This window comes from Cercospora kikuchii, assembly GCF_019650295.1.
Source record: "Cercospora kikuchii DNA, contig_00001, whole genome shotgun sequence".
NCBI lineage: Eukaryota > Fungi > Ascomycota > Dothideomycetes > Mycosphaerellales > Mycosphaerellaceae > Cercospora > Cercospora kikuchii.
In genome coordinates, this window is record NW_025408582.1 from 3,075,380 (window position 1) to 3,099,488 (window position 24,109).

The window sequence follows — 24,109 nt, forward strand, 5'->3', positions numbered from 1 at the left end:
CAACATCTCCAAGCTTCACATGAAGTGAACACCGCCACTACCATCTCATCTGCCAAAGCGCATCTTCAAGATGGCCCGCCAAATGCGCCCTCTCAGTCGACGTCTCCTCTCTCTCGAGGCACGCCAGCATCAGCACCCACAAAATCGCGCCTTCACCACCACTCCACCCCACCTCCAAGAAGACTCCAATTCCCCCTCTACCTCTCTCGAATCCCTCAAAGAAATCGACACCATAGCCCTCTCCACCACAAAAAACCACATAACCCACATCATCGAAACAACCCAATCTCTCCAACACCTAACCTCCCAAATTCTCCCCTCGGCGCGCAGCATCCAACTCAACCCCCAAATCCCGCCCTACACCCCCTCCCTCTGGACACACCAAACGCAGACCGCCCCACCCCGTCTAGCGCTCCTCCACGAACACGCCACACGCTTGCACCAAAACCTCACAGACCTCCAATCCACCCCCCACGCCATTGAATCCAACGCAACCTCACTCCAAAAGTTCAAATCCGACCTCAACTCCCAAACCAAAGAAGACAAATGGAACGAATACATTAATTTAAAATACCTCGAAAAAGCAAGTTTACATCGACAACAAACGAGGATTGATACGCTGCAAGCGGGAGTGGATTTGATGAGAGAGGAGAATTTGGGATTGGCGGCCAGGAGGGCGGCGAAGGCTGGGGCGAAGGGGAAAAAAGATGTTGCACCTGTGAAAGCTTTTAAGCCGGCGTTTAGGAGGGCTTTGGCGGGGAGTGTGATGGAGAGGGAAGATGGTGGTGGGATGAAGAGGCAGAAGAGGAGTTTGGCGGAGACGGTGAAGAGTAATCGGGAGAGAGGGAGGAGGGGACCACAGCAGGGTTGGGGAGCGACGGCGACGGAGAAGGCGGAGGTGGGGGCTATGGCTACTTCTGGGGCGAAGAAACTGAGTCCGTTTCAGAATCAGAGGGTCTTGAGGCCTGCTGCTGCTAATGCGAAGGAAGGGAATGGGGAAAGCGAAGAGAAGACGAATGAGAAGGAGTCGAAGCAGCCCAAACAGATTGATGACCTTCGGGCTTCGCTTGAAGCGAATCTGAAGCCTTGATGGACTCCTGTATCTAACGCCAGTAACCAGTCTGATGAACCCAGAAATCTGCGCCACCTATCATTCGCTCATGTGCCAGCAACCCATCCGCTCAGGTCCATCCTCAGTCTACATTGCCCAGGCTCTCCTAGACCGCACCTCCACCGATCGTACTCTGGCTCGCCGTGCTAGGGTAAAAGAACGCAGCGAGAGCAATGATCACGTACGTTGCGATCAACAAACTACCTTCGAGGTAATTACTTCTTCCATCCAGCACCAGGAAATTGACCACGAATGCTGTGACAAAGAGACTGATAGTCTCAAAGAGGTTGAAGTAAAGACTCATGCTGGTGTTCAAGATCCAGCCGAGCAGGACGACAATAGGGGTGACGAAGAGGGCGATTTGAATCGAGGACCCGACAGCGATACCGATTGCCAGATCCATCTTGTTCTTGGCTGCGACGGTGACAGCTGTGACGTGCTCGGCTGCGTTTCCGACGATCGGGAGGATAATGAGACCGATGAAGGCTTCGCTCACAGGGCTGTCGTCGATCATGTGTGGAATGGCGTCGACCATAAATTCGGCACAGGCAGCGACCAGAGCGATTGTGAAGAGGAGTAGAACGACAGCAGCAGTAGTGGACATGTTCTCCTCCCCTCCCTCTTCAGTAGAGTCGGTCGCGGAAGGCACGCCAGCGCCCGCAGCGCGATGCTGATATGGTGGCAGTGGGCCACTGAGGCTGACAGGGCGAGAGTTGGAGGTGGATTGGCCAAGTCGATCTGGAAGAGAGCTGGTGCGACGGAGGGTGCCTGAGCCGCTGGTCGACAGTCGCTTTGGGTTCGGACGCGGCGAATAGCTGCGAGCTGGGTTCGTTTGCTGACTGGAGAAGACGGTGTTGGACAGATAGCTGGTCAAGCCCGGACGGAGAGCAGGTGCACGCATATTAAACGGCAGCTTGCTAGGTGTAGAGTTCTGAGCCTCGACTTCATGCGTCTGCACGTTCTCGGCGAACGCGACCTTGGGTTGAGACGTAGTCTCCGGAACAAGAGCACTGTTTGATCCCGCTGCAGCCTGGTTGGCGGCATCTTCTTGCTTCTGGCGCCGGCGTCTCTCCTTCTCCCTCTTACTGGATTTCTTCGTCTTGCGAGACTTGGTTGCCTCTGCCGACTTGGAGGAGCTCTCATTGCTATTGTGACGCTCGGCCCAGTCGAAGGTTCGCGGGTTTCCGTCCTCGTTGTCGCCTTCGTCGCCACTAGCGATTGCAGCAAGCGTAGGACGTCGAGTTTCAGGGTCTCGAAGCTGATCTGCTGCCGGAGGTCTCTCCTGTGAAGGCGAGCTGATGACTGAAGGCAAGTTGGAGTTGGTGGCGGTCGTGCTGGTACTGGCACTTGACTTTCTGCGCTTGCGATTCTTAAACATGCGCTTGACACGTCGCGAAGTGTTAACCACAGATCCAGAATCGTCGGTGTCGGAATCTGACGAGCTCGACGAACTTGAGCTGCTCGATGAAGACGAGGAGTTCATGAGGTCGTGCAGCACGCCGGGGTGGGACTCTTCATCGACGATGTGCTGTGGAGTACTCTCATACATGTAGGCATGAGACTTGAGCTGGAACAGCAAGTACAGGACATAGATCAGGAGCAGAATCACACTTGTGCCGCGGCTGACTTTGAGGACACTGCGATCTGCTTCGTCTTTGGCCTCATCTCTGAAAGATGCGTGAAATGCGGTCTGAGATATGTTAGCGTGTGCGGGATGTAGAAAACCGAGTGGCTTACAGGTAGCAAAAGACTCATGACACTCAAACTCAACAGACAAGCGCTCATTTGGGTGACAGTGCTGTTGTAGACCTGCTCTTGGTATCGAAGACCGCCGAATAAGAAAGCCATGCCAAGGATGAGAAGCAAGTTGGCCAGGATGGAGCCGAGTAAGGAGGCTTGCACGATTCGAATCTCATCCTTGACCAGAGCGATGATGAAAATGATCAGTTCGACAGCGTTGCCGAAAGATACATTGAGCAGTGCTCCCATTGTATCGCCCAGTCTAGTGGCCACGCTCTCGGTGGCAAGAGCCAGCATGCCTGCAAGCGGTACGATGGCGACGGCATTGATGGCGAAAATGACTGTAGCATTTAGACCGGCTGCCTCGGCGGCGATACCTGCTGGTACTGCAAAGAGCAAGACGTTGATCCAGCTGTGGCAAATAGCATTCTTGAAATGCATGACAAAGCGCTTCGAGCCAGCTTTCATGCGAGCAATAGTCATGGGTTGCCTTTTCTTCTTCTCATTTTGATCATCTGTTATGGTGGGATTTCCATCGCCCGAAGCCTCGGACTTGAGTGCTGTTGGAGGAGGAGCGGTTCGGGAGATCGGGTTGGTCGCTTCATCGTTGTGCGTGGCTTTCTCAGCGTGATCGCTACTTCTTCCCACTCTTCCTCCGCCTCCATCGTCCTTGGCTCCGTCGACATTGTGTTGCCCAAAGTAGTCATCGTTCTCATGTATGGCAGGAGGATTTGACGAGGCTCCTCCGCCAGGCGTCGAATTGCTTAGCCCGCCAGCTTCGAAGGTCTTGGTGCCCTTGGCTGGATTGGCGTTGTTGGCAGTGGGTCCCAGGCTGGTGTTGCTGTCGATGCGCGTGATGGTTCGTTCCGAGGCGGTTCTGAGTGCCTGGACTCGGTATCGATCTTTGATAAGAGTGAGCAGCGGGTTTCCCATTCGCGAGTGCAGCCTCAGTCCAGGAACTGAAGGAGTGTTGAAGGAAGGAAGACGGGCGTGGTGGGCAGGGGGAGTTGGGTGTATTTGAGAGCGGCGCACAGCCACAGCCACGATTGCGTGGGACGGGGATTAGATAGGGCGAGTCGGGAACACACGTACACATTGGAGAATCTTCGGTTCCTCTCCACTGGGTCCGCGACGCGACGAGAGGGAGGTTTAGTGGAGCGTGGTGAGCAATTCGACGGCGCTCGAGCGAGCGTGTGCCCGGCCGAGTGCGAATGGTCGAGGAGTTAATGTAGCAGAAATGCAATACCGTATCCAGCGCGTCCAGCAACGCCGGCGATCTTCAACGCCACACCGATGCGACGTCTGCCTCCAGGGTCGGGCTCCACTTCCGAAGTGGACGATCAGGCTCCCACGGCAGCCTCCGGTACGCAATTGTACTGCACACTGCCACGATGACCCTGCTATACCTGCTTGCGTCCTGCCCGCCCGCGCTCATCACTGCTTGCCTCTGCCACTCAAGCAAATGACAAGCCGACACTTGGCTCGAGGTTAAGCACCATGATTGCACCCAACGTCATGCCGAACACATCACCGACACCCGGCTGCCATCTTGCAGGCACTAGCTGCTGATCATGCAGCCTCACTCCGCACCTCCAGCACTGAAACTCCGCCTCTGGGATGGAGGTGAAGAGCGGAACCTCAGCAGCCGAACGAGAAGCTTCCACATTCAGCCGTCTGGGTGTGGGTGTGGCTGTTCACCGTCGTCCGCTTTGGTAACTTTGCTGTACGACTGCGAAACCATGGAAATGTCAACAGTGTCAACAGTTGTCAAGAACTTGTCCGTGCGCTTCCTGCCCTTTTCGCTCGAGAATTTCTAGAAATCTTCCACATCTGGCAGGAACGGAGCTGATGAGACGAATAGAGTGCAGCAGTCTATGGATCACTAGTCTAATAATGGACCTTCCCATCGCTGAAGCTCTCTCCACATATCCGACACCGCGCTGAGGCACAGCACCTCCAGCCATGTACATGTACAGCCGTAGTCCGGGCAAAAGCATCTGCTAGCCTTTCTCCGAGGAAGTTCAAGACATTGACTGAGTGTGTGCCCCTCACTGCGACATGGGCTAGAGAGTACTACCCCATGATCCAACCATGAATTTCTGCGCCAACATACCCAACTTTCCATCAAGCAGGCGTCGGCCTCGCTGTAGCCGTGGCCGGCACATATGCCACATACGACGAACTCCAGAAGTTATTGTTCTGGTTATAGAACACCGGACTCCAAGAATACGTGTACGCGATTGTCCCATAACCTCTGCTGCAATAACTCGCAGTCGCCGTTGACGCAGAGGAACTGTAACTCGACATGTACCAGTTGGCATACAAGCACGGCCACGTAGAGCCAACGGTGGTGATGGGAGTGCATTGTCGATAACAGGCTGATGCATCTGTCGCCGACGTGATTCCCGGAGTTGCAATATTGACGAAATACGTGGATGTAACCCCATTGGCCGCGTTGGTTGAAGTTGAAGTTGTGCGGATGTACGCGTACATGATTCTGTCGCAGAGAGGTTGGTAGATGCTGGTCGTTCCAGGTGCGATAATGGCGGTGACCAGCGGCGACGGACAAATAGATTCGTAACCTTGATTGACGTATTCGGTCGTTGTGGCTGTAATTGTAGAGGCAGGCAAGGTCGTCGTCCGCACTGCTGGTTGTGCGGTCGAAGTCGGCGAATGAGCACAAGTTCCATCTGCTTCATACCAGAAGTACTGAGAGCAGATGGCATAGTTGGAATCGCTCGGATATGTAGGAATACGAGCTTGCGAGACAGGTACACTGAACCGATAGCAATCATATATTCCTTGTCTCTGGCTTCCGTATTGGAATGACACACATCCCGTGGTGGAAGCACAACTTGCTTGGCACTGTTCGCGTGTGATGCCAGAAAGCCCAGCGAATGTCGACTGGCGACCACATCCAGCTAGTGGACATGTCGTAGGCAGCAAAGATGGCGCACTTTGAGTTGTGGTCACTGCAGGAAGTGTCGTGGTATCTCTGGGCAGAGTCGAGGTTACCGTTTCCGTGACTGCTGGTGGCGTGACGACCTGCGTAGCCGTGACAGTTGATGGCTCAAGAGTCAGCGTCAATAGACTCGTTTCTGCGAATGGCGTATATGTCTCTCGGGGCAGTGTCAAAGGATATGTTTCGGTCGCCGTAAGCTGAAGCGTGGCAATCTCGGTTGTTGTGTGTGTGCTTGCCAATGGAAATGAGACCGATGTCTCCGTTACTATAGCTGTCGTAGTGGCAGTGACTGTTTCGATCACAATCGATGGTGCCTGGCTTGGTGTGGTGGTCTGTTGAACAGTGGTGATTTCCGTAGTCGTCGAAGTGCTTGCGTTCAGACTTTGTATTGAAAGGCTAAATGCCGTTTCTGTTACAAGTGCCAAAGAAGTAGCGGTCACCGTCTCATACACCACACTTTGAGGCTGGCTTAGAGTTGTAGTCTCTCGCACAGTGGTGTATTCTGTTGTCGTTGATGTGCTAGCTTCTTGGACTGAAAGCGACAAAGTGTAAGCTGTGACCGTGTCTCGAGCAGTCGTTACAGCGGTTACTGTCTCGTAGACCAGGGAAGGGCCCTCTTGCGTCTCAGTCACAATATCTCTGGTCTGTGTGACATATTGCGTTACAGTCTGCGTTGCGGGTGTGGGCTGCGAACTGGTCGCGATAGAGATGTCGTCCAAGGCAATGTATGCTGGTCCTGAACATTGGACACTGAACGTCGCTACAGCATTCGGATTCGCGCCAGGCGCCGTCCACTGGTAAGAATACAAGGCGTAACTTGAAGTCAAGTCGAAGGCTGGACTGCAGGTGCTTCCGGCACAGATGGAGAAGGAACAGTCTGGTGCGACATCTCCGTTCTGCGCTTCCGAGGCATATGCGTTGAGTGTGTATGTGTTGCCGGCTACAGCAGAGAACAGCTGCGTGACATTGTAAGCTTGTGACTGACTGGTCTGTCGCTTAACAACAGTTGCTCCGCCAGAGCCAAAGGTGATGAGACTGAGAGAAGTTAGTGCCTGTGTTCATTCTCCCCCGGTGTTGTTAGCACTTACAGATAGTTGTCTCCGCTGTACGGCTGCAATGGTCCAGCTGTGACAACCTCTGCGGAAACTTGGGATCCAGACGCTGAAGTCTGGTATGTTGCAGAATCAGCATCGAAGTTGATCGTCTGATTCGGAGGCAACTGTGGGCTGCCTGTAGACTGTTGAACGATGGTGATTGTCGACGCCGGTAGTGCTGTAGTAATTGTTTGGTTGTTGCCGGTCAGCGTAACAGTCGATATCGAGACGGATCCGTAGACAGTAGAAGTCGTAGTTGTAGCATTGCTGCAGAACGAAGGCGTGGCTGTCAGGCTCGTCGAACCCAGATTCGTGACCACGTATGTCGACGACGCGCTAGTATAGACGAACACGCTTCGTCTTAGACATGAGTTGGAAGCATCTGCGCTGATGCCGTATGCGGGAACGAGCGATTGCGCCAGAGTGCCGCTTAGCAGCGCAGCAAGCACAAAGTGCAGCATCTTGTTGGAAATCAGAGGGCAGCCGTATGCCTCAAGTTCCACGAGCGAGCAGACATTTTGTCTCTTCGACGCGCGAAATACCACACAGATCAAGGCATTCGGCACTGAATCCTTTGCATCGGCCCGTAGCCCGGCATGTCTCACATGTTGAGCATTGTGCTGTCAGGATGCCTCTTTAGGCAATCAGGGCGAGAAATGGGGACATACTTGCAGCATTGGAATCTGCCAAGGATGATCAAAGAATGTTTGGCGCATTGCGCGCGATGCACATGTGCTTCGAGAATGAATAATCCGATCGTGATATTTCGCAGTATATCATTCACACTGCCAATGATCCTGGATCCACTCAGAAATCACATCTGTAAGAGTCTTGCCATCAACAGCACGACTCGAATCTTTCGGTTCGCGCTTTTCGCCCAGGTATCTCAGAGCAAGCAGTACAAAGTTCTCGATGAACTCGTTGTACAGCAAGTCCACAGTCTCTGGAGCAGCAGCGGTTGTTGGAAAGCTGACATTCGAGCCGATGACATTCGGTATATTATAGAAATTGATGCGTTGATGAATCGTATCATCGCCATCCGTTCCTGCATCGTCTTTCGTCGTATATCCGGGCACCTGTGGCGCGTCGCTGTCGCCACTGCCGAAAGGCGTCTGACTCTGAGCGCCCATCAATGGTTGAAGTCTTGAAGGCGCCTCATCGGCAAACAACAAACTATCAGCTCGGACTGGGTGGTGTGGAACCAGCTCCTTCCATTTGGTCTGGTCCTCTCCTGCCATGGCGATCATGTCTGCGAGGAGGATTGGTCCCTGGTCATTCAAAGTCTGCAAGACTCTGCTGGCGGCTTTGAAGGGGACGTCCTTTAGCACTCTGAACCCACTTGTGAAAGGCGAGACCAGGAAGGTGGAGTCGATCGTAAATGGGCCCTTGAAAATGTCAAAACGCAGAGCACCACTGTTCGTAATAGCAATGGTAGGCGTCTTGGTGCCTTTGAGCGCATCTGGAAGCACCTGCGTCTCCAACAATGTCAATAGACTGTTGTTCGATGGATATGGCACTCGACCGAGCCAGTAGTCTTGTGGTGCACAACCAAAAGTGTGCTCGAGCTTGAGTTCCTTCCTAGCTTCTGTGATGGCTTTCGACACATTCCTGCCGAGCTCTGTACCAAAGGTGGTCTCATTCGTGCCCGAATGATGATGCATCGAGAACAGGTTGTTGTCAATGTATAATCTCTTGTACTCCACCGACTTACTAGCGGTCGGGACATCCTTCTTGCCGGTGCTCAGCCCATCGATGGAGAGGAAGCCAAGAGTTTCCATGTAGCGACCGCTTTCTAATCCCCACGCCTTCTTCTCGAATTTACGGTAGTCACGGATATGCGTGTGTCCGCCGAAGAACACGATCGGAGTGTCCCAGTTCTCCTGCCGGATGGCTTTGTATACAGCCTCGAACTCAGGAGTATCTCTGACAGGCACATGTCCGATCACCAGGAACAAGTCCACCTCTTTATCTGCAGTGGCGTCCTTGAACCACTGTTCCTTAATCGTGTCCTGAACCGGCTTTACAATTGTATTGTTCGCATTGCCTTTAAAGTTGAAAAGGTAACCGAATGCAACTATGCGAATGCCCTGGTTCTTCGTAGTGAACTTCTTGAACCTCCTCGCAAGAGGCACTTGCTCTCCAGACTTTGGGCTGATAATGTCGAGATTGCTCGCAAGGTACGCATCGTTGAATGCGGGCACAACATTGTTGAATTCGTTGATGCTGGTGTTCTGTTTGTACAGTTCGTGGTTGCCCACGCTCATCACATCTATGCTCTGGTGCCTGATCACGTCTAATGTGTACTTGCCCTTGGGATCGCTGGCATCGTACAGCCCGTTGCCTTCTACTCGATCGCCCGTATCGATGAGGAGCAGATCGCTGCCATCGTCATCGGCTCGCTTGCGCAGGTGGTGGGCGAAAGAGATATAGTCGCCCCAGTCTGCCGAGTACTGTGCTTCCTGCAGATGCCCGCCATGCCAGCCGTGGGTGTCGGTGGTGTGCAGGAAGTTGAGCTGGCCCCACGGGAGCTCTCGGAGGGGTGCGGCGATGGGAGCTGGGGCGGACGGCTGTTCGCCAGCGGCGAGATGGAGAATAGTCAGCAGTAAAGGTATACGTGAGAATGCCATCCTGACGAGGCGTATCTTGATGGAAGCTGCAAGAGTTGTGCGACGAGGAGCACGTCGAGAGCTCTCCCGTCAACGCGTGCCCGCTCGAGCATCACGCGTCATGCTGTTTCAGCTCTGCTCCCCGTGGGCTGCGCCTTGCACATCCATCATACTCATCAACCTGATCAATGCAGCATCGCGATGCAGCGATATGAGCACTCTTTGATGAGACGGCTCGATAGACGAGGCACAGCACGGTGTGACGCGATCACACGATGGACGACATCGGCCAAACAGCCCACCAGCCCACTTGATACGATTCCTTCCATGACTACTGATAAATTCTGCTCACAGTCCACAGCTTAGTTCTCCTTCATAGCAACATTCGCATTCAGCACCATGTCGAAAGTCATCCTCCTCACAGGCGCCTCCCGAGGCATCGGCCTCTCCATCGCCCACTTCCTCCTCCAGCAGTCCCACAAACTCACGCTCGTTGCCCGCTCCGAACCCGCCCTCCGCGAGCTCGAGAAGCAGTACCCAAACCAGACTGCCATCCTGCCAGGCGACTTCTCCGACCTCTCACTGGGACAGAAAGCTGTGGATCTCACGATCAAACAATTCGGAAAGCTCGATGGCGTGATTGTCAACCATGGAGTCCTTGATCCCGTCACGAAGGTTGCCGACGCCAAGGCAGAAGAATGGAGGGACGGTTTCACCATCAACTTCTTCTCAGCTGTTGCCATTGCGAAAGCTGCCATTCCACATCTGCGAGAAAGCAAGGGAACAATAGTCTTCACCAGCTCTGGAGCTTCGACGACTAGCTACCAGACTTGGGGAGCTTACGGATCTAGCAAGGCGGCCATGAACCATCTCGCGGCCTCTATTGCGAATGAAGAGAAGGATATTACGTCGATCTCTGTGAGGCCTGGCGTGGTGGACACAGAGATGCAGAGAGACATCCGAGAAAAGCACAACACGGTCATGACTGACACAGACCGCGCCATGTTCAAGGGCTTCAAAGAGGATGGCAAGCTGTTGAAGCCCGAGCAGCCTGGCAATGTTATGGCGAGGCTCGTCTTGGATGCCCCAAAGGATTTGACTGGAAAGTTCGTGACTTGGAATGGACCAGAGCTCAAAGCGTTTCAGGACTAGACAGCATGCTTGATGTACGATGCTACGTAGACTAAATATGAGGTACAGCGGGCAGCGACCTGACTGACCGGCAATCGAGTAGGAGATTGACGCAATGGGAAGTCCGTCCAACTGAACCGCAACCACGGACATTCTTCTCAATTGCAACTTACTAAACTTATCGCAAGTCAGCAAAATGATCTTGTAGTCAGGTCATGCATGGCCAGTAAGAGATAGTAGCTCATTCGAAAGATGAAAAGTAATACATTTTGATCAACATGAGGCAGAAGCCGTCAGGTTTAGCATGGAATGTTTGGTGTAATCATTGCAAAGCAGCAACAGAGGAGTGTACTCACCGGTGCAGCGAATGTGACTCGGCAGGAAGCCTCACTCTACATGATTCGAGACCTACCTTCAGAACTGTCAGCATTCTGTTCACCTCTGGCATGAAAAGTGTCGAAGGCGGAGTTCGAGTATCAGGTAATCGAACCATGTTTGTTCCGTCATGATAGATCGGTATTTGATAGTACATATGTTGCTCATCATGGTAGTTGTGCTGAGTATTCAAAGGTTTTCGCTCACCTTTGTCAAAGAAGCTGGGGATCGGATGTGTTGTTCAACATGCTCTTCCTCGTACCCGCCAGCTCATTCTAACCCCGAGGTCGCCACGCCAGTACCATCGTCGTGAATAGAGACTACAAGACACATGTCAGTAGGAGCTTGGGGAAGCTTCATAGAAATGCCAATGTGAAATAGATTTTTCTTCAGCCAGAGCTTTGGCGGCTCGGTCAATCACCACAGAAACTCTCAATAGGAGCTCGTTGGTATGATAGGGGCGACAACTGCTCATCATCGAATAGAGGAGCTAGAAATAGGGATGTGACCGACCTGTGGTGGTGCGCGCGACCGGCGAGGATGCGGCTCGAGGTGGATGTAGTGAAGAAGTGCAGGTCAAGAAAGTTTCCGGCGAAAGAAAGAGCGACGCGCCAAGCAAATGCACGAGCTTCCGCCCGCAAGCGGGACCGATGTGCTGGTTGCGCCAACTTGGATCACGTCTCGAGTATAAAGCGAGCTGCAACTGTCGCAAGCCCTCCCACAACGCGACAGTCACCTCGAGAATGATCTGAAGCTCGTCGCGAACACATCAGGATCACCACAAACCACCTGAAACCATGTCTGACAAGGAGTTCGGAGGTACATCTCAAAATTACAACACCAACCCACATCCCTTGCTAACACTCGCTGCAGGCAACGATGACCTCTCCCTCCCCAAGGCCACAGTCCAAAAGATCATCAACGAGGTCCTGGCGACCAACCCTTCCCTCAACGATGGCACCGGCAGCATGTCGTTCGCCAAAGAAACCCGCGACGTGCTGATCGAGTGCTGTGTCGAGTTCATCACCATGCTGTCATCTGAAGCCAACGAGATTGCCGAAAAGGACGCGAAAAAGACTATCGCTGGCGAACACATCTTCAAAGCTCTCGAGGAGCTTGATTTTGGCGACTATGTGCCCGAGCTGAGCCGCGTTGCTGAAGGGTTCAAGGCTGAGAGCGCGCGACGCGAGAGAAAGCAGACCAAGATCGAGCAGAGCGGCATGAGCCCTGAGGAGTTGATGCGGATGCAAGAAGAGTTGTTCAAGAGCGCCGGAGATAAGTATACTGGTGCGCCTGAGGGCTAGAAGGCTGCAGTGTGAGCCGTACCAGAGATTACAGCACACGCCGGCCCAGCGATACTGAAGGGCGCATGTAGAGGCCTTGACTCTCTGAACTGAACATTCGCACGAACCGGTCAGAAAGCATGGATAGCAGGATTTGCACTGGCCGTACATTGAGTCTGGGCCTGGGAATGACCGCGTCTCGAGCAAGCGATGCCATTTCCTTGAGCGGCTGGCCTCGCTCAACTGGACTCGACTACGTGGAAATCTTGACTGCAGGGCAATCACGTCAGTTTTCGATTGTAACTCCAGGCAGGCCTGTTACGGGCACCCGCTCCCGGGCATGAAGCAATATATTTATCAAGCAAGATAGGCGCTGTTCAGACGGCTGCGTACCGCAGAGGCGACGGATGTGTCTTGGAACGCGCTCAAGTCCGAACTCGCGGAAGGTGTTGGAAGCTCAGTCAAGGCATTCGGGAACAAATCAGCATGAGGGAAGAGGTATCTTGCTTTAGGAGAGTGGAATGCCGCGATCCTGCAGCAACACAAACGGTGGGCCATAAGCTGAGCAGAATTGATTCTTTGCCGCCCAAGTGGTCTGAGGAGCACATCATTCAAGATTTCCGAGCTTTCGCATTGCTCCGGACTCTACAAACTTCACACAGAGATAGATGGCGCTGCTTGACGAATTCACGGAAATATACCCATAGCAAGAACAGCTTTGGGGCACGTCCTACCTCGATGGCCAGAATCCTCACAGACACGGTCCGTCATCATTTCTCATGCACTTTATGTTCGAACAGGCTCTCTGCGATTGTGTGACACGGACGGCATTGACGATAGAGCCGTGCCTTGGAGTGTTCGTCACTGTGTCAGGTGTTCCGAGGGGACTACGATTTAGCGGGGCGCCCATGTTCCGACACGGAACGTAACTGTCGATCTTTGTGGAGAGCTTCACAACTCTACTAATCTTCCGCCAATGGATGTTCCAAACTCATTTCGAATGACCTATCCTCCACACTTTAGCAGCCGTATCGAATCCACAAACTTCGGAGTATTCCAGACTTGCACGGCTTGTGCAGCACTCACGATGCTATTAACCGGACACAATCTCCTTGGCAAGGACCATAAAAGGTCGTAAGCTGGGATGTTAGTTCTCAAGGCACAGAGCCTGCATACCGATCACAACTAGCGAGGCAAGATGTTCTCAAACGCTTTCGCAACGGCTGCATTGCTTGCGGCTCCGGCTACGCTAGTCCATGCGTTGGACAATGGCTTCGGCAGGACGCCCGTCATGGGTTTCAATACCTATAATGATGTCGGGTGCTCGCCAAATCAGACCTATGTCGATGCAACAATCCGCGCTTTTGCGCAAAAGGGATTCAAGGATGCAGGATACAAGTACTTCCAGGTGGATTGTGGCTGGCAGGGCTTCCAGCGAGCATCGAACGGCTCTCTCACTTACGATGCGTCAACATTCCCCAATGGTAAATATCTCTTTCGAAGATGAATCATATCTGGCATCTTGCTCACAAACGTTGTAGGCATTGCACCTTTGAGCAAGCTCGCACGGGACTCAGGCTTCCAATGGAGTATGTACACCGACCAGGGCAAATTTTCCTGTGACACGAGGTCTGCAGCGCAGGGTTTGAGGCCAGGCAGTCTTGGGTTCGAGAATCAAGATGCTCTGCAATTCGCAGGATGGAACACTGCATACGTGAAGGTGAGATCTCGAATCTGTGCTATGAGTGGTTGGAAGCAAGCTAATCGCGCATTGCGCAGGTCGACAACTGCTACATTGACGGCGCGGACAACAATGCTCCTAAAGATCCACGAACAGACTTTCCAGATAGATTTGGAAAGATGTCGACAGCGTTGCAGAATGTTGGCATCAAAGGCATGCTCGTTTGCCAATGGGGCACACCGTATTCAAGCCCGACTGGTCTGCAAGGCCCTGCCGAATGGACACCACCGCTTGCCAATTCGTATCGTGTCTCCGACGACATCACCCAAGGCTGGGCGAGCGTACTCCGTATCATGAACCAGGGAATACACGTCAACCTCAGAGGTCTTAACGCTCCAGGTAAATTCAGTGATATGGATTTGCTCGAGGTCGGTAACCCTGGCATGTCTACGGATGAGCAGGCTACTCACTTTGCGATCTGGGCTATGTTCAAGAGTGCCTTGATGGTGTCTACACCTGTTCCATCAATGTCGGATACCACGAGGAACATCTTGTTGAACAGAGACTTGATTGCCATCAATCAAGATTCCGCTGGTCAACCTGTGAAGCTCATCCAGCGCTTCAGCAATGACAGGGATGTCTATGCCGGCCCTCTTGCCAATGGCGACCAGGCTGTATTGCTTGTCGACCACTCCAACACTGTTCGAACGCTATCTATTGATTTTGCTAGCCTTGGCATTCGCTCAGCAACGGTGAAGAACCTCTGGACAGGCCGCACCACAACCGGCCAAACCTCTTACTCCGCTCAAGTCAACGCTCATGGTTCTCTGCCTCTTCGTCTCAGCAACATCGCAACACAATCTGTCTCCGCGCCACGATTGACCTGGATCGAAGCCGAATCTGGTTCCTTTGCCGGAGGCGCCAATGTCCAGTCCTGCTCCGGGTGCTCAGGAGGCCAGAAAGCCGGCAACATTGCCAATGGAGGGGGCTCCTTGACACTCAGCAATATTCGAACCAGTCAAGCAACACAGGATGTGAGATTTGATTACATCGACTGCGAAGTCGGATATATGGGCGGATTGAACACTCGAGGCGCAAGCATCAGCGTGAATGGCGGACCGGGACAAAGCGTCATCTTTCCGTTGACAGGATACAATTGGGATAAGGATGTGGCTAAGAACCATCTGGTGAGGCTGAGTGGTTTCAGCACGACGGGAACGAATACTATTAAGATCAGTGGGTTGAGTGGCAATACTCAGTACGCTCCAGACTTTGATAGAGTCGGAGTTGTGGCTTAAGAGATGGCGGTATTGATGATGCTCTTCCGTCAGTAAAAGCTGTACATGACGATGAACTATAATGAACCTTCACAAACATCTCTTTACAACGATTTCTCCATTCGTCTTGGCAACTTCAAGTCTAGTGAAGTGCTGGAACGATCCTTCAGGATCCAGCACAGCTGCACGACCTTCAGCTGGTGCTTGGCAAGGCGCTAAGCAATCCTCTGCTCCTTCCTTGGTTAGCCAGCTACCGATGTAGCTTCCTCTAGATCTCTCCGTCTTCCAAGTCCTTGCTGTCAACATCACTTTCTGCAACCATGAGTCTCTGGGAGTTCATCTTCGGCTTCAGCGATGAGACGAAACGCAGGTTCCCAGAACCTTTTGTCAACGCAAGCATCGACAGACATGGCCATAAACGACAGGTACGCATCCAACTGAAGCCGTATGGCATATTCCACACAAGCTGACCATCAACAGGTCCCCATGGAAGTCCTCTCCCTCGGAATGGGCCGAACAGGCACAGCATCAATGAAAGCAGCTCTGACCCGCCTCGGCTACCCAACCTGCCACGGCTTCGACATGCATGCCAACAAACGCGACGTCGTAATGTGGGACGAAGCCTTCGAAGCAAAGTATCACAACGACAAGTCCCTCGACCTCAACAAGCCCGATTTCTGGGATCAACTCCTCGGCCACGTTTCCGCTACAACTGATACCCCATGCAACGCTTTCGGCCCAGAACTCATCAACGCATACCCCAACGCAAAAGTCATCCTCGTAGAGCGAGAAATCGAATCCTGGTATAAGTCCTTCGAACAAGCTCTCATTCGCTCTGCGGATCATCCATATGTAATTCAGTTCTTCTGTATGCTGGATCCGTATGAGATGGGGTATTTCAAGAATTTGCAGAAGAGAGGTTTCATGCAAGGGCAGTTTCGTGCTAATACTGCAGATGAATGGAGAGCAAATGCTCGGCCAATTTATCGAGAACATTATGCTGAGATACGTAAGGTACTGAAAGATCAACCCCAGAGGCTGTTGAATTATCAATTGGGTAGTGGGTGGGAGCCTTTGTGCGAGTTCTTGGGGAAGCCTGTACCTGACGAGCCTTTTCCGAGGGTCAATGAGAGTGCCAGTCATGATGAGATGCAGCTTGTGGTTGCGATGATCACGATGAGGAATGTCATCAGGAATATTGTGGTGGTGACTTCGCCATTCGTCGTGGCATTTCTGGCGTGGAGTTACTCTAGGGGTTAGATGTATCGAAATGTGGGCACGTTTGCAAGTCACCACCTTCGTCACCTTCATTGGAGTACGAGGTCTTGAGCATTTGCAGTTTCTTGCACAGCGATTGCGGGTCTCACAACGGCCAAAATAACGATGTGGCACATGACAGGGTTGGAAAGCGGTATTTCAGTCTCAGTGTTGTAATATGAATAGGCCACGAGCAGCAATGGTCAAGATCGTGATTCGAAGTCCATAGCACCCACTCACCCAGTAGACACAGTGAGCCCGGACAAGTTGTAGCAGACGTTGCGTACGCGGATTATTGTAAAAGAGCGACTACTCGCACGCAAGCCTACGAAATTGAGACTACAAACACGAACAGTCGCGCGTGTAGGTACTTTACGTGCGACAGCACAAGTTTCGACACACCACTCCACCTCCTTTTCGGCTGCCGATAAAACGACAGTCCCGCTACTCAGGGTTGCCTACTGCGGCTTGCTACAGGCATCAAAATCGTTACCGCCCCCAAGAACAAAGTGGCATACATGCTGTGCGCAGTCAGAACCCGGCATTTATGTGTCCATGCATTGCGACTTACATAGTTGCACCCCGGCTCTTTCCTGCAATTGGTCTACTTCATGGTCAGCTCTGCCCAGATTATCGATTTGCAATGTCTCTTACACCGTGGCCAATGGATTTACAAGTCGGAATAGGGTTGTCATCTCTCTTGGCCATATTTGCTTGGCCGTTCACTTCCACTGGCCCTGCGAGGACTCCGACCTAGCACTGTCTCTCAGCGAAGCTATCGAAGTCGAACGATTGGTCATTAGATACCAGAGTCAGAGCAGCGGCGAAGATCGACCAGGTCTGCATTGTCGTAGATGGTAGAAGACGTGGGAAAGTGGCAGTGTGTATCGTTGGCGTATGTATGTTTTGATCTGAGTTGTGTCGGTATTGTCGAGTTGTGCTCCTTCCAGTGAACGTGCGATCATGTCCGTTATATATGCCATCTTCACAACTGTGACACTCCTCGACCGAGAGTTCGTGATACTATTCTCATCTGTCCTCGTGTTAGCCAGCCAACAACATGGCAATGCATGTTTCCGATGGAAGCATAGATCATGGGCACACTGGAAAGCTTCTGGCTTTGTGTCCAATCTCTTGATCAGGGCATCTTAGCGCGTATGTGAGGTGGCATTGAGGTTATACAAGGACGAGACTTTCTGAAGAGTTGGTATGCCTGCTCTCATTGATTGGATCCCGATTTACCCACGTGAGGAGCTTGATCTTGGTATTATTGCCCTACATCCTCATGGAAAAAATTTATACTGCGGAGTTCCCGGCTGCCAGTAAAATCGCCGAACCATAGTGGTAGGTTTGCGATGATTGTTGTGATAAGCACTTTGTTAGCAAGAGCGATCTGGACACTTCGCAAAGGAAACCAGAAGAACGACCAGCGAGGGTCTTCACCCAAGACCGCAGATCAACGGTTCTGCAGACTGCTCGAATCTAACGCGACACAGGCGGTGGGCTGAGTCGCGACTATCGCATACGTGTAGAAAGCGTACAAGTAGAAAATGAAGCCTTTCCAGACGGGTTCACCAGTGAAGCAAAGAAACCGTAGGTATTTTGGGATGACCCAACAAACGGGATACTACTGCAGGCGATGTCCTCGCCGACCCGTATACAGCAATGCCTAGGACTTTGGGCCCCATGATACTTTCGTATTGGTCCTGGGCCATGAGGTTCGAATGTCCGATTGATTGTACCATTTTTACCAGCCCGGTTTGAAGCTTTCAACAGGCCGGTGGGAGCTGAGAGGGAATCCGCAATTTATGTCGCACGTGAGTCTGACTCTGTCCACTGCCCATCAGGTAGACGAGCCCGACTGCGAGGTTGTGACTGGTCCACGACTGTACGCAGTGAGTGTTCTGCACGAGCCACCCCGCACTCTTTGCAGCTCACGACAATGGACTCGGGCAAAGACCGTCCTACTGGCAGGTGAAGCCGTGAACTGCAAAGATCGTGCGGACCACAGCTTTGATGCCACTGCCGGCGAAGACAAGGCAGGCGTTGACAGCATTTCCAACTCAGTCCTGCTGAGTAGCAAGCTCACATGAACGCCATCTCGCGCACGAGGCCTCCCTTCGTCCAGCCGCGGGCAAAGTTGCGTCCAGTTGTCAGGAGAACGCTGACCCACCAAATACGTCCCATGACCTCGTCATACCACATTTTTTGTTTATGGTTCTTCTGCGTCCTTCTCTGGATGACTGCTCGCTTGATTCCTTCTTCGATAATGATTGCGATGCCATTCAGCGCAAAGAACTTGGCCTCACCAGCTGCGTCGGCCCAGCTCCCGCCAACCGTACCTCTTACAGACAAGGAATGCACCACTGCAGAACTGAGGAAGCCACCGAGCACTTTGCCAATATCGGCAGGCTGGTCAGAAGTTTTGCCTGTGATTGTTCTCTCCAGCCACTCGCCCGGCCATACGCCCCAAACCAGGAACAAACGAGCGAAGAGTCTGTGCCATCCATATGACCAGAACCCCCGAGCAGATGTGATGTCCCAGACTCGTATCGTGTACAGTGGGGGAAAGAAGGCCAGCGGCGAAGGTGCCAATGGCGAGCAGATGATTGCGAAGAGCGAATGGCCGAATGAGAACGCAGCCATCAAGAACGCCCCAAGTGCAGTGGTAAGTAGATACTGCTCCGGAAGTGACAATTCATCAAATGGTGACGAAGGCGAATCGATCCTGTCCATCATCGGTGCCAATCGTCGCACATATACAGTCCGAATGACTGCCCATGCAATGACTAGTACTGGTCCAACATGCACGAGCAACGAATGGATGCGATTCTGCACGGTAGGCAGCCAAGTCTTTGATGTGTGTCGTACGTCGGCCGTCGTCCACGTGAAGCCCACTCCTCGCATCGATAGTTCCAACTCCAGTGCCCACGAGGCGCGATCAGCAAAGCCATGCGGCCAACCGTCCTCAGTGTGCGCGGTCTCGATGACTGGTATGGGTTTCGGTCCGTCGATCAGTTTACGCATCATGGTCATGTATCCATCGTCCTTGCTCAAAAGTTCGGTATATGATTGGCTCGTCATGTTTTCGAGCAGGCTCGACTGCGAGATTGCACGTTGCGGCATTGGGCGCGTGACTTTTAACAAGTCATCACTCTTCTCTGCCAGGGCGGTTGAGTGTGCATTCGCTTTTGATTTGTCCGGGGCATGCGCCATAGAGGGCTTCTTGAGCATTCCATTGCTCCCCCCATCAGCCCAGGGACGAGGCGCAGACTCTCCTCGGGGAGTTTCGGCGCGACGGTGGTGCGTATATGTCACTCTTCGCGGAATATGACCGAATCCATAATAGCTGATGAAGAACGCATCGAGGACTCGCAATCCTCCATATATGCCCACTAAGCCGAGCTGGTATGTAAGACCAATGCTTTGTGGTACATGGTACGCCAGAGGCAACCGGAGGAAGAGGTACGCCGCGACTGCAGCTAGGACGTTACGAAGTGCGCCAATCTTGAATGTTGCCACTGACTGCGGCGGTGGAGGCGGCAGAAGCAACAGCCCTATGTAGTATAGCAGAACCGGACAAAGTAGAGCTTCCAAGGTCAGTGGCTTAGTTCCTGGTATCGGTCGAAGTCCTGGTCTTGGCTCTCCAGTGAATGCTGACTCCAAGGCATGTATGAGAAAGGTCGGAACCGGTAGCCACGACAGCATGGTATGGGTCGCGGTCGTCTGCTAGCAATGTCTTCGTACTCTATGAGAGATGTCCGAACCATTATTTGATCTCTGTGTCTGGTTAATGGTAGATTATGCCACAAACTCTATTTCCCGTCCATGACGTGAACACTTCTGAAGTCCCTTAGGTTGACGAGCGGTGTTTGATGGATCCATCATGTAACGATGATACGAGCACAAAGAGCATCCCTATTGCTCTTGTTCGCCCTCACGATTCCGCTGGCGTGTCAGCTCGTTGTCGCTGATGCACATGAGTCCATTCAGCTCGGCGAGCACGCGGTATGGCTGCGTCTCGACTAGATAAGAAATCACTGTTGTCGCGACAGACACAACGTCGCCTTGTGGAATCGATGAAATGATGTAGGTTTGGTCGAGGCACGGGATGGCATGGATGTTCTTGATCAAAGCATAAGAGGCAAGCGCGATGCCAAGTCCGAGATTCGGTCTTTGCGGAGTGACCTTTTGCCTTTCCCTTCCGCCTCTCCCTCGACATCATCATTTGGACAGCTCAAGGCACAAGAGGGCGACAGTGTCGGCCCCACAAGATAACCACAGGATGATCACAATCCCCTATATCCAGACATATACATTGAAATACCCTTGGAAGATGAACAGCAGAAGTACGAAAGTCGGATCCGCATTGCATTCCTACAGATTCATTATCCTCCTACGTCCACCATTATGGCGTGCACTCAGATTCTCGGCTGCGTCAAAAGTTTCTGTTTCACAGCAGTAGTAAAATATGCTTCCTCTCCGAACACCAATATACTTACTGCACAGCGAGCGCAGTATCCAGGAGCTGCAAGGATTGCGCCGCACCTGTTCAGGCAGGCGTAGCCTTGGCTGGATGAACGCATACTGTCGAGAGCAGAGTTGTTAGCAGGTAAGCGATGGCGATGGCGTGGGGCTCGATTCTGTTCGCTGTCGCGTCGTGGTATCAGAAGCGGGCGTGGGATTGTTCTGGGCAATTATTAAAGTGGTCGTGCGCGATCTCCGGGCATATTTCTATTCGCAGACTTCAGCAGTGAATGTGGCTGTTAGCCAGAGGCATCATGCAATGGAGCGGCGTGCCGGTTTGTCTCAATGTGGCCACCGTCAGCCCTCTATTCTGTCGTCTTATAAACATTCAAAGCACTGCTAATTCTTGCCGCTGCTCTGATAACAGCTCCCGGTATTGAAGATGGAAAAGAAGATACGAAAATTTGCCGGGGCTCCTGCTCTCGGACTCTGGGTCCCTCGATATGTCAAGCTCTTTAGAACGACCAGATACCTCCAGCTGGCTTGGTGCCGTTTCCAGGGATCAATCTAGCAAGAAACATGTTAGCAATCCGCACTGAATGTTCATGCAGCCAAGAGATCGATCCATGCTTCATGGCACTCACCCATGCTCTCTGAAAACTGCTTTCACTCTCTCCACAATCATCGCTGTTGGCGGCACGACGGTGCCGTTTGCTCGGGCTGTAGTTGGAGGGTATAGCCATGGAACGGTCTGAAGAGCCAAGCTACTCCCATACATCTCGTTGATTTCCGAAGCAGCGAAACCGCCGCCAATAAAGATCGCCCATGGGGCCTCCGGAGAAGGGTTGTTGATGTTCGAGCCAAGTCCGGAAACTGGGATGGTGGCCTCGCCCGCGAGCAGAGGACCGAATTCGGATTTGCCATCGGAAGCAGAGTGAATGACGTGGACGACTATGGTGCAGGAGATGTCAGCACATTGCACCATGAAAGGCTTTATCATGCATCTGACTTACTTTTGTAGTCAGGTGCCATGAGTTCAATGAACTCTTTGCTGATTTTGGCTTCCTTGCCTCCAAGAGCGATAGGGATCGCATCCGATGAATAGTTGCCCTGGGCTGCGACAGGAACGACAGTGTTGAGCACTGCAAAGGCAGCGAGGAGCTGGAAGATTGCTGAGGCCATTGTTACGATTCGTAAGAGAGCGTGGTGTCTTGAACAACAGACTTGAGGCAGTGAGGTTCATATGTATCAATCCGCTGTGCTCGCCAGGCGTCCAGACCAGGTCACCAAGAATAAGCCACTGGGTCACGTCCCACCGCATTCGACGCGGCGCTCCGCAGGGTGTACGAACATATCTTGGGGAGCCGATGGCAGATATGGTCTTGGCAGTCGAAGCGAACTCGTTGTCGAGATATCTAGCGTGACCGAGCTCCATGCTGTCTCCAGGATTCCATTTCATGCATTTTCCCCAGTGCCGTTGGCCGGAAAATGGGTCGGAGCGTAATCCGAGGTTCATGCTGTGTAACCCGCTGAACGCAGGTACTGACCAATGTCAGCTCACTTGTTCCACATGTGTGGGTTGACGCGCATTGCGACTGCGAAAGCGTCGCACAATCTCGCAGAATCAATGACGATGACTTTGGATCCTGTTCTTGATTCGTGCGCATCGTTTCCTTTCGGGTGGTACTATTTGTCGCTGCGTTCGTCTTGGGGCGGAGGCTCAAGCACGATAAACAGAATTGGTCTGATTGACAGGCCAGACCCGTGCAATCGCGACAGGACACCTCAGTGACACCTTGGCACGGTCGAAGTGTCACTCACGTGGTGACTACATGTGCATGCTCCTTTCATTTCCAGCAATTCGGCCAGCGGCATCATCGCGTATCGTGATTTCAGCGGTGCTCTTGATTCGAATGATCTGACAGGATGGTGCCATGGGGTATCATGTAGGGTTCATGTAGGCCAAGGTACTTTGCAAGTCCGCTCCGTGCTTCGCGAGGAAGGTAGCTCTGGTCATCGTGGCATGCTGCGGAGAACTTGGATACGCTAAAGGAGCAAGTCATGATTGGCACACCGACGTGCTCATATTATTGCGACCACTGCAGAGCCTGTTATCGCAATCAGGATATCGGGTGTTGGATGTAGGAGCGGACGCAATGCCAAAAAGGACGAGTTGCGTGGCTTCGGCTGCGCCCCGAACGACGCCTGCAGGATCGACGGAGACGCACACCGTTCGCAATCCCAATCCAAGTCCTAAATGACTTGTTGGTGCTCCGATACCGTGATTGCCTTGTTGTCGCAGTTGTTGTGTTCAAGTTGAACCCATGTCCGAGGAGTTTCGGGTCGGGTCAGCCGGCGGAATTTTGGCAAAATTTTCGCTATCCATTCCAACAACACCACCACACGTTCAATGCCCTCGACCAAACGATCAACCATAATTCTCGTTGCGCAGAGGGAAAAAGGGAAGGCTAAAACATGGTCTTGTGAAGGACTGTTGATTGGAGCAATGGTCCTTCGGACCGAAAATCGCCGTATGCTCCCCTGGTGTTGCTCCAACACTTCCCAAACAAAACAGTAGCATCGACAACACCCTAAACCCCAGTGTACACGGCAAAAGAATGGACGCGCTGGGAATTGAACCCAGGACCTCTTCCATCCATGTCGTCTTTGCATAGACAACGACCATGCTAAGGAAGAATCATACCACTAGACCACGCGCCCGGATTGGGATTACAATTTTCTGAACTCAATATATACTAAGCACTACATATCGTGAGCCAGATAGAGGAGTAGAGAACAGTAACACTCTGTAGCCTCCCAAACTGAGAGTTATAGTCATCATCATACTTTGGAGACGACGACAATTTTCCTGTGTTGGATACAAACCCCCTCGGAACAAGGCATGTCACCCCGATCGAGTTAGCGTGAAGCTTGTTGCTAAGGAAGAAAGATACCATCAGATTACGTGTACTCCCCGAGAGGTCACAATCACTGTGAGGAAAAGTTAACGTTCTGGTGCAATGTCGCGAAGTGAGTATAAGTGGTTGAATAGTCGTTGACATCGCCTGGCCATGTACTACAACGCGGCCCGCTGCCCACAGTGACTTTCGTCGTTAAACGACTGC

At 52.5% G+C, this 24,109-nt stretch overlaps 10 protein-coding genes across 10 annotated transcripts; 5 read left to right on the forward strand and 5 right to left on the reverse strand.

Annotated features, from left to right (window-relative positions):
- Nucleotides 1-70: 70 nt before the first annotated feature.
- On the forward strand, nucleotides 71-1,090 carry CKM354_000117400 (uncharacterized protein; the record flags this gene model as incomplete). The annotated part of the gene is made up of 1 exon (XM_044796290.1): nucleotides 71-1,090. The coding sequence occupies one exon, from the start codon at nucleotides 71-73 to the stop codon at nucleotides 1,088-1,090; it is 1,020 nt and encodes a 339-aa protein (XP_044652225.1).
- A 127-nt stretch (nucleotides 1,091-1,217) lies between these two features.
- CKM354_000117500 (uncharacterized protein) lies at nucleotides 1,218-3,784 on the reverse strand (the record flags this gene model as incomplete). The annotated part of the gene is made up of 2 exons (XM_044796291.1): nucleotides 1,218-2,801; nucleotides 2,849-3,784. The coding sequence occupies 2 exons, from the start codon at nucleotides 3,782-3,784 to the stop codon at nucleotides 1,218-1,220; spliced, it is 2,520 nt and encodes an 839-aa protein (XP_044652226.1).
- A 1,191-nt stretch (nucleotides 3,785-4,975) lies between these two features.
- CKM354_000117600 (uncharacterized protein) lies at nucleotides 4,976-7,368 on the reverse strand (the record flags this gene model as incomplete). Its single annotated transcript, XM_044796292.1, has 2 exons — nucleotides 4,976-6,848; nucleotides 6,902-7,368. The coding sequence occupies 2 exons, from the start codon at nucleotides 7,366-7,368 to the stop codon at nucleotides 4,976-4,978; spliced, it is 2,340 nt and encodes a 779-aa protein (XP_044652227.1).
- A 315-nt stretch (nucleotides 7,369-7,683) lies between these two features.
- CKM354_000117700 (uncharacterized protein) lies at nucleotides 7,684-9,534 on the reverse strand (the record flags this gene model as incomplete). Its single annotated transcript, XM_044796293.1, has 1 exon — nucleotides 7,684-9,534. The coding sequence occupies one exon, from the start codon at nucleotides 9,532-9,534 to the stop codon at nucleotides 7,684-7,686; it is 1,851 nt and encodes a 616-aa protein (XP_044652228.1).
- A 378-nt stretch (nucleotides 9,535-9,912) lies between these two features.
- On the forward strand, nucleotides 9,913-10,665 carry CKM354_000117800 (uncharacterized protein; the record flags this gene model as incomplete). Its single annotated transcript, XM_044796294.1, has 1 exon — nucleotides 9,913-10,665. One exon carries the CDS (start codon nucleotides 9,913-9,915, stop codon nucleotides 10,663-10,665), a length of 753 nt encoding a protein of 250 aa, XP_044652229.1.
- A 1,151-nt stretch (nucleotides 10,666-11,816) lies between these two features.
- On the forward strand, nucleotides 11,817-12,323 carry CKM354_000117900 (uncharacterized protein; the record flags this gene model as incomplete). The annotated part of the gene is made up of 2 exons (XM_044796295.1): nucleotides 11,817-11,838; nucleotides 11,893-12,323. 2 exons carry the CDS (start codon nucleotides 11,817-11,819, stop codon nucleotides 12,321-12,323), a joined length of 453 nt encoding a protein of 150 aa, XP_044652230.1.
- A 1,177-nt stretch (nucleotides 12,324-13,500) lies between these two features.
- CKM354_000118000 (uncharacterized protein) lies at nucleotides 13,501-15,281 on the forward strand (the record flags this gene model as incomplete). The annotated part of the gene is made up of 3 exons (XM_044796296.1): nucleotides 13,501-13,786; nucleotides 13,844-14,022; nucleotides 14,082-15,281. 3 exons carry the CDS (start codon nucleotides 13,501-13,503, stop codon nucleotides 15,279-15,281), a joined length of 1,665 nt encoding a protein of 554 aa, XP_044652231.1.
- Nucleotides 15,282-15,580: 299 nt separating this feature from the next.
- CKM354_000118100 (uncharacterized protein) lies at nucleotides 15,581-16,520 on the forward strand (the record flags this gene model as incomplete). Its single annotated transcript, XM_044796297.1, has 2 exons — nucleotides 15,581-15,685; nucleotides 15,741-16,520. 2 exons carry the CDS (start codon nucleotides 15,581-15,583, stop codon nucleotides 16,518-16,520), a joined length of 885 nt encoding a protein of 294 aa, XP_044652232.1.
- Nucleotides 16,521-18,602: 2,082 nt separating this feature from the next.
- On the reverse strand, nucleotides 18,603-20,225 carry CKM354_000118200 (uncharacterized protein; the record flags this gene model as incomplete). The annotated part of the gene is made up of 1 exon (XM_044796298.1): nucleotides 18,603-20,225. One exon carries the CDS (start codon nucleotides 20,223-20,225, stop codon nucleotides 18,603-18,605), a length of 1,623 nt encoding a protein of 540 aa, XP_044652233.1.
- A 1,274-nt stretch (nucleotides 20,226-21,499) lies between these two features.
- Nucleotides 21,500-22,166, reverse strand: CKM354_000118300 (uncharacterized protein; the record flags this gene model as incomplete). Its single annotated transcript, XM_044796299.1, has 3 exons — nucleotides 21,500-21,551; nucleotides 21,629-21,935; nucleotides 21,998-22,166. 3 exons carry the CDS (start codon nucleotides 22,164-22,166, stop codon nucleotides 21,500-21,502), a joined length of 528 nt encoding a protein of 175 aa, XP_044652234.1.
- Between the last annotated feature and the right edge of the window lie 1,943 nt (nucleotides 22,167-24,109).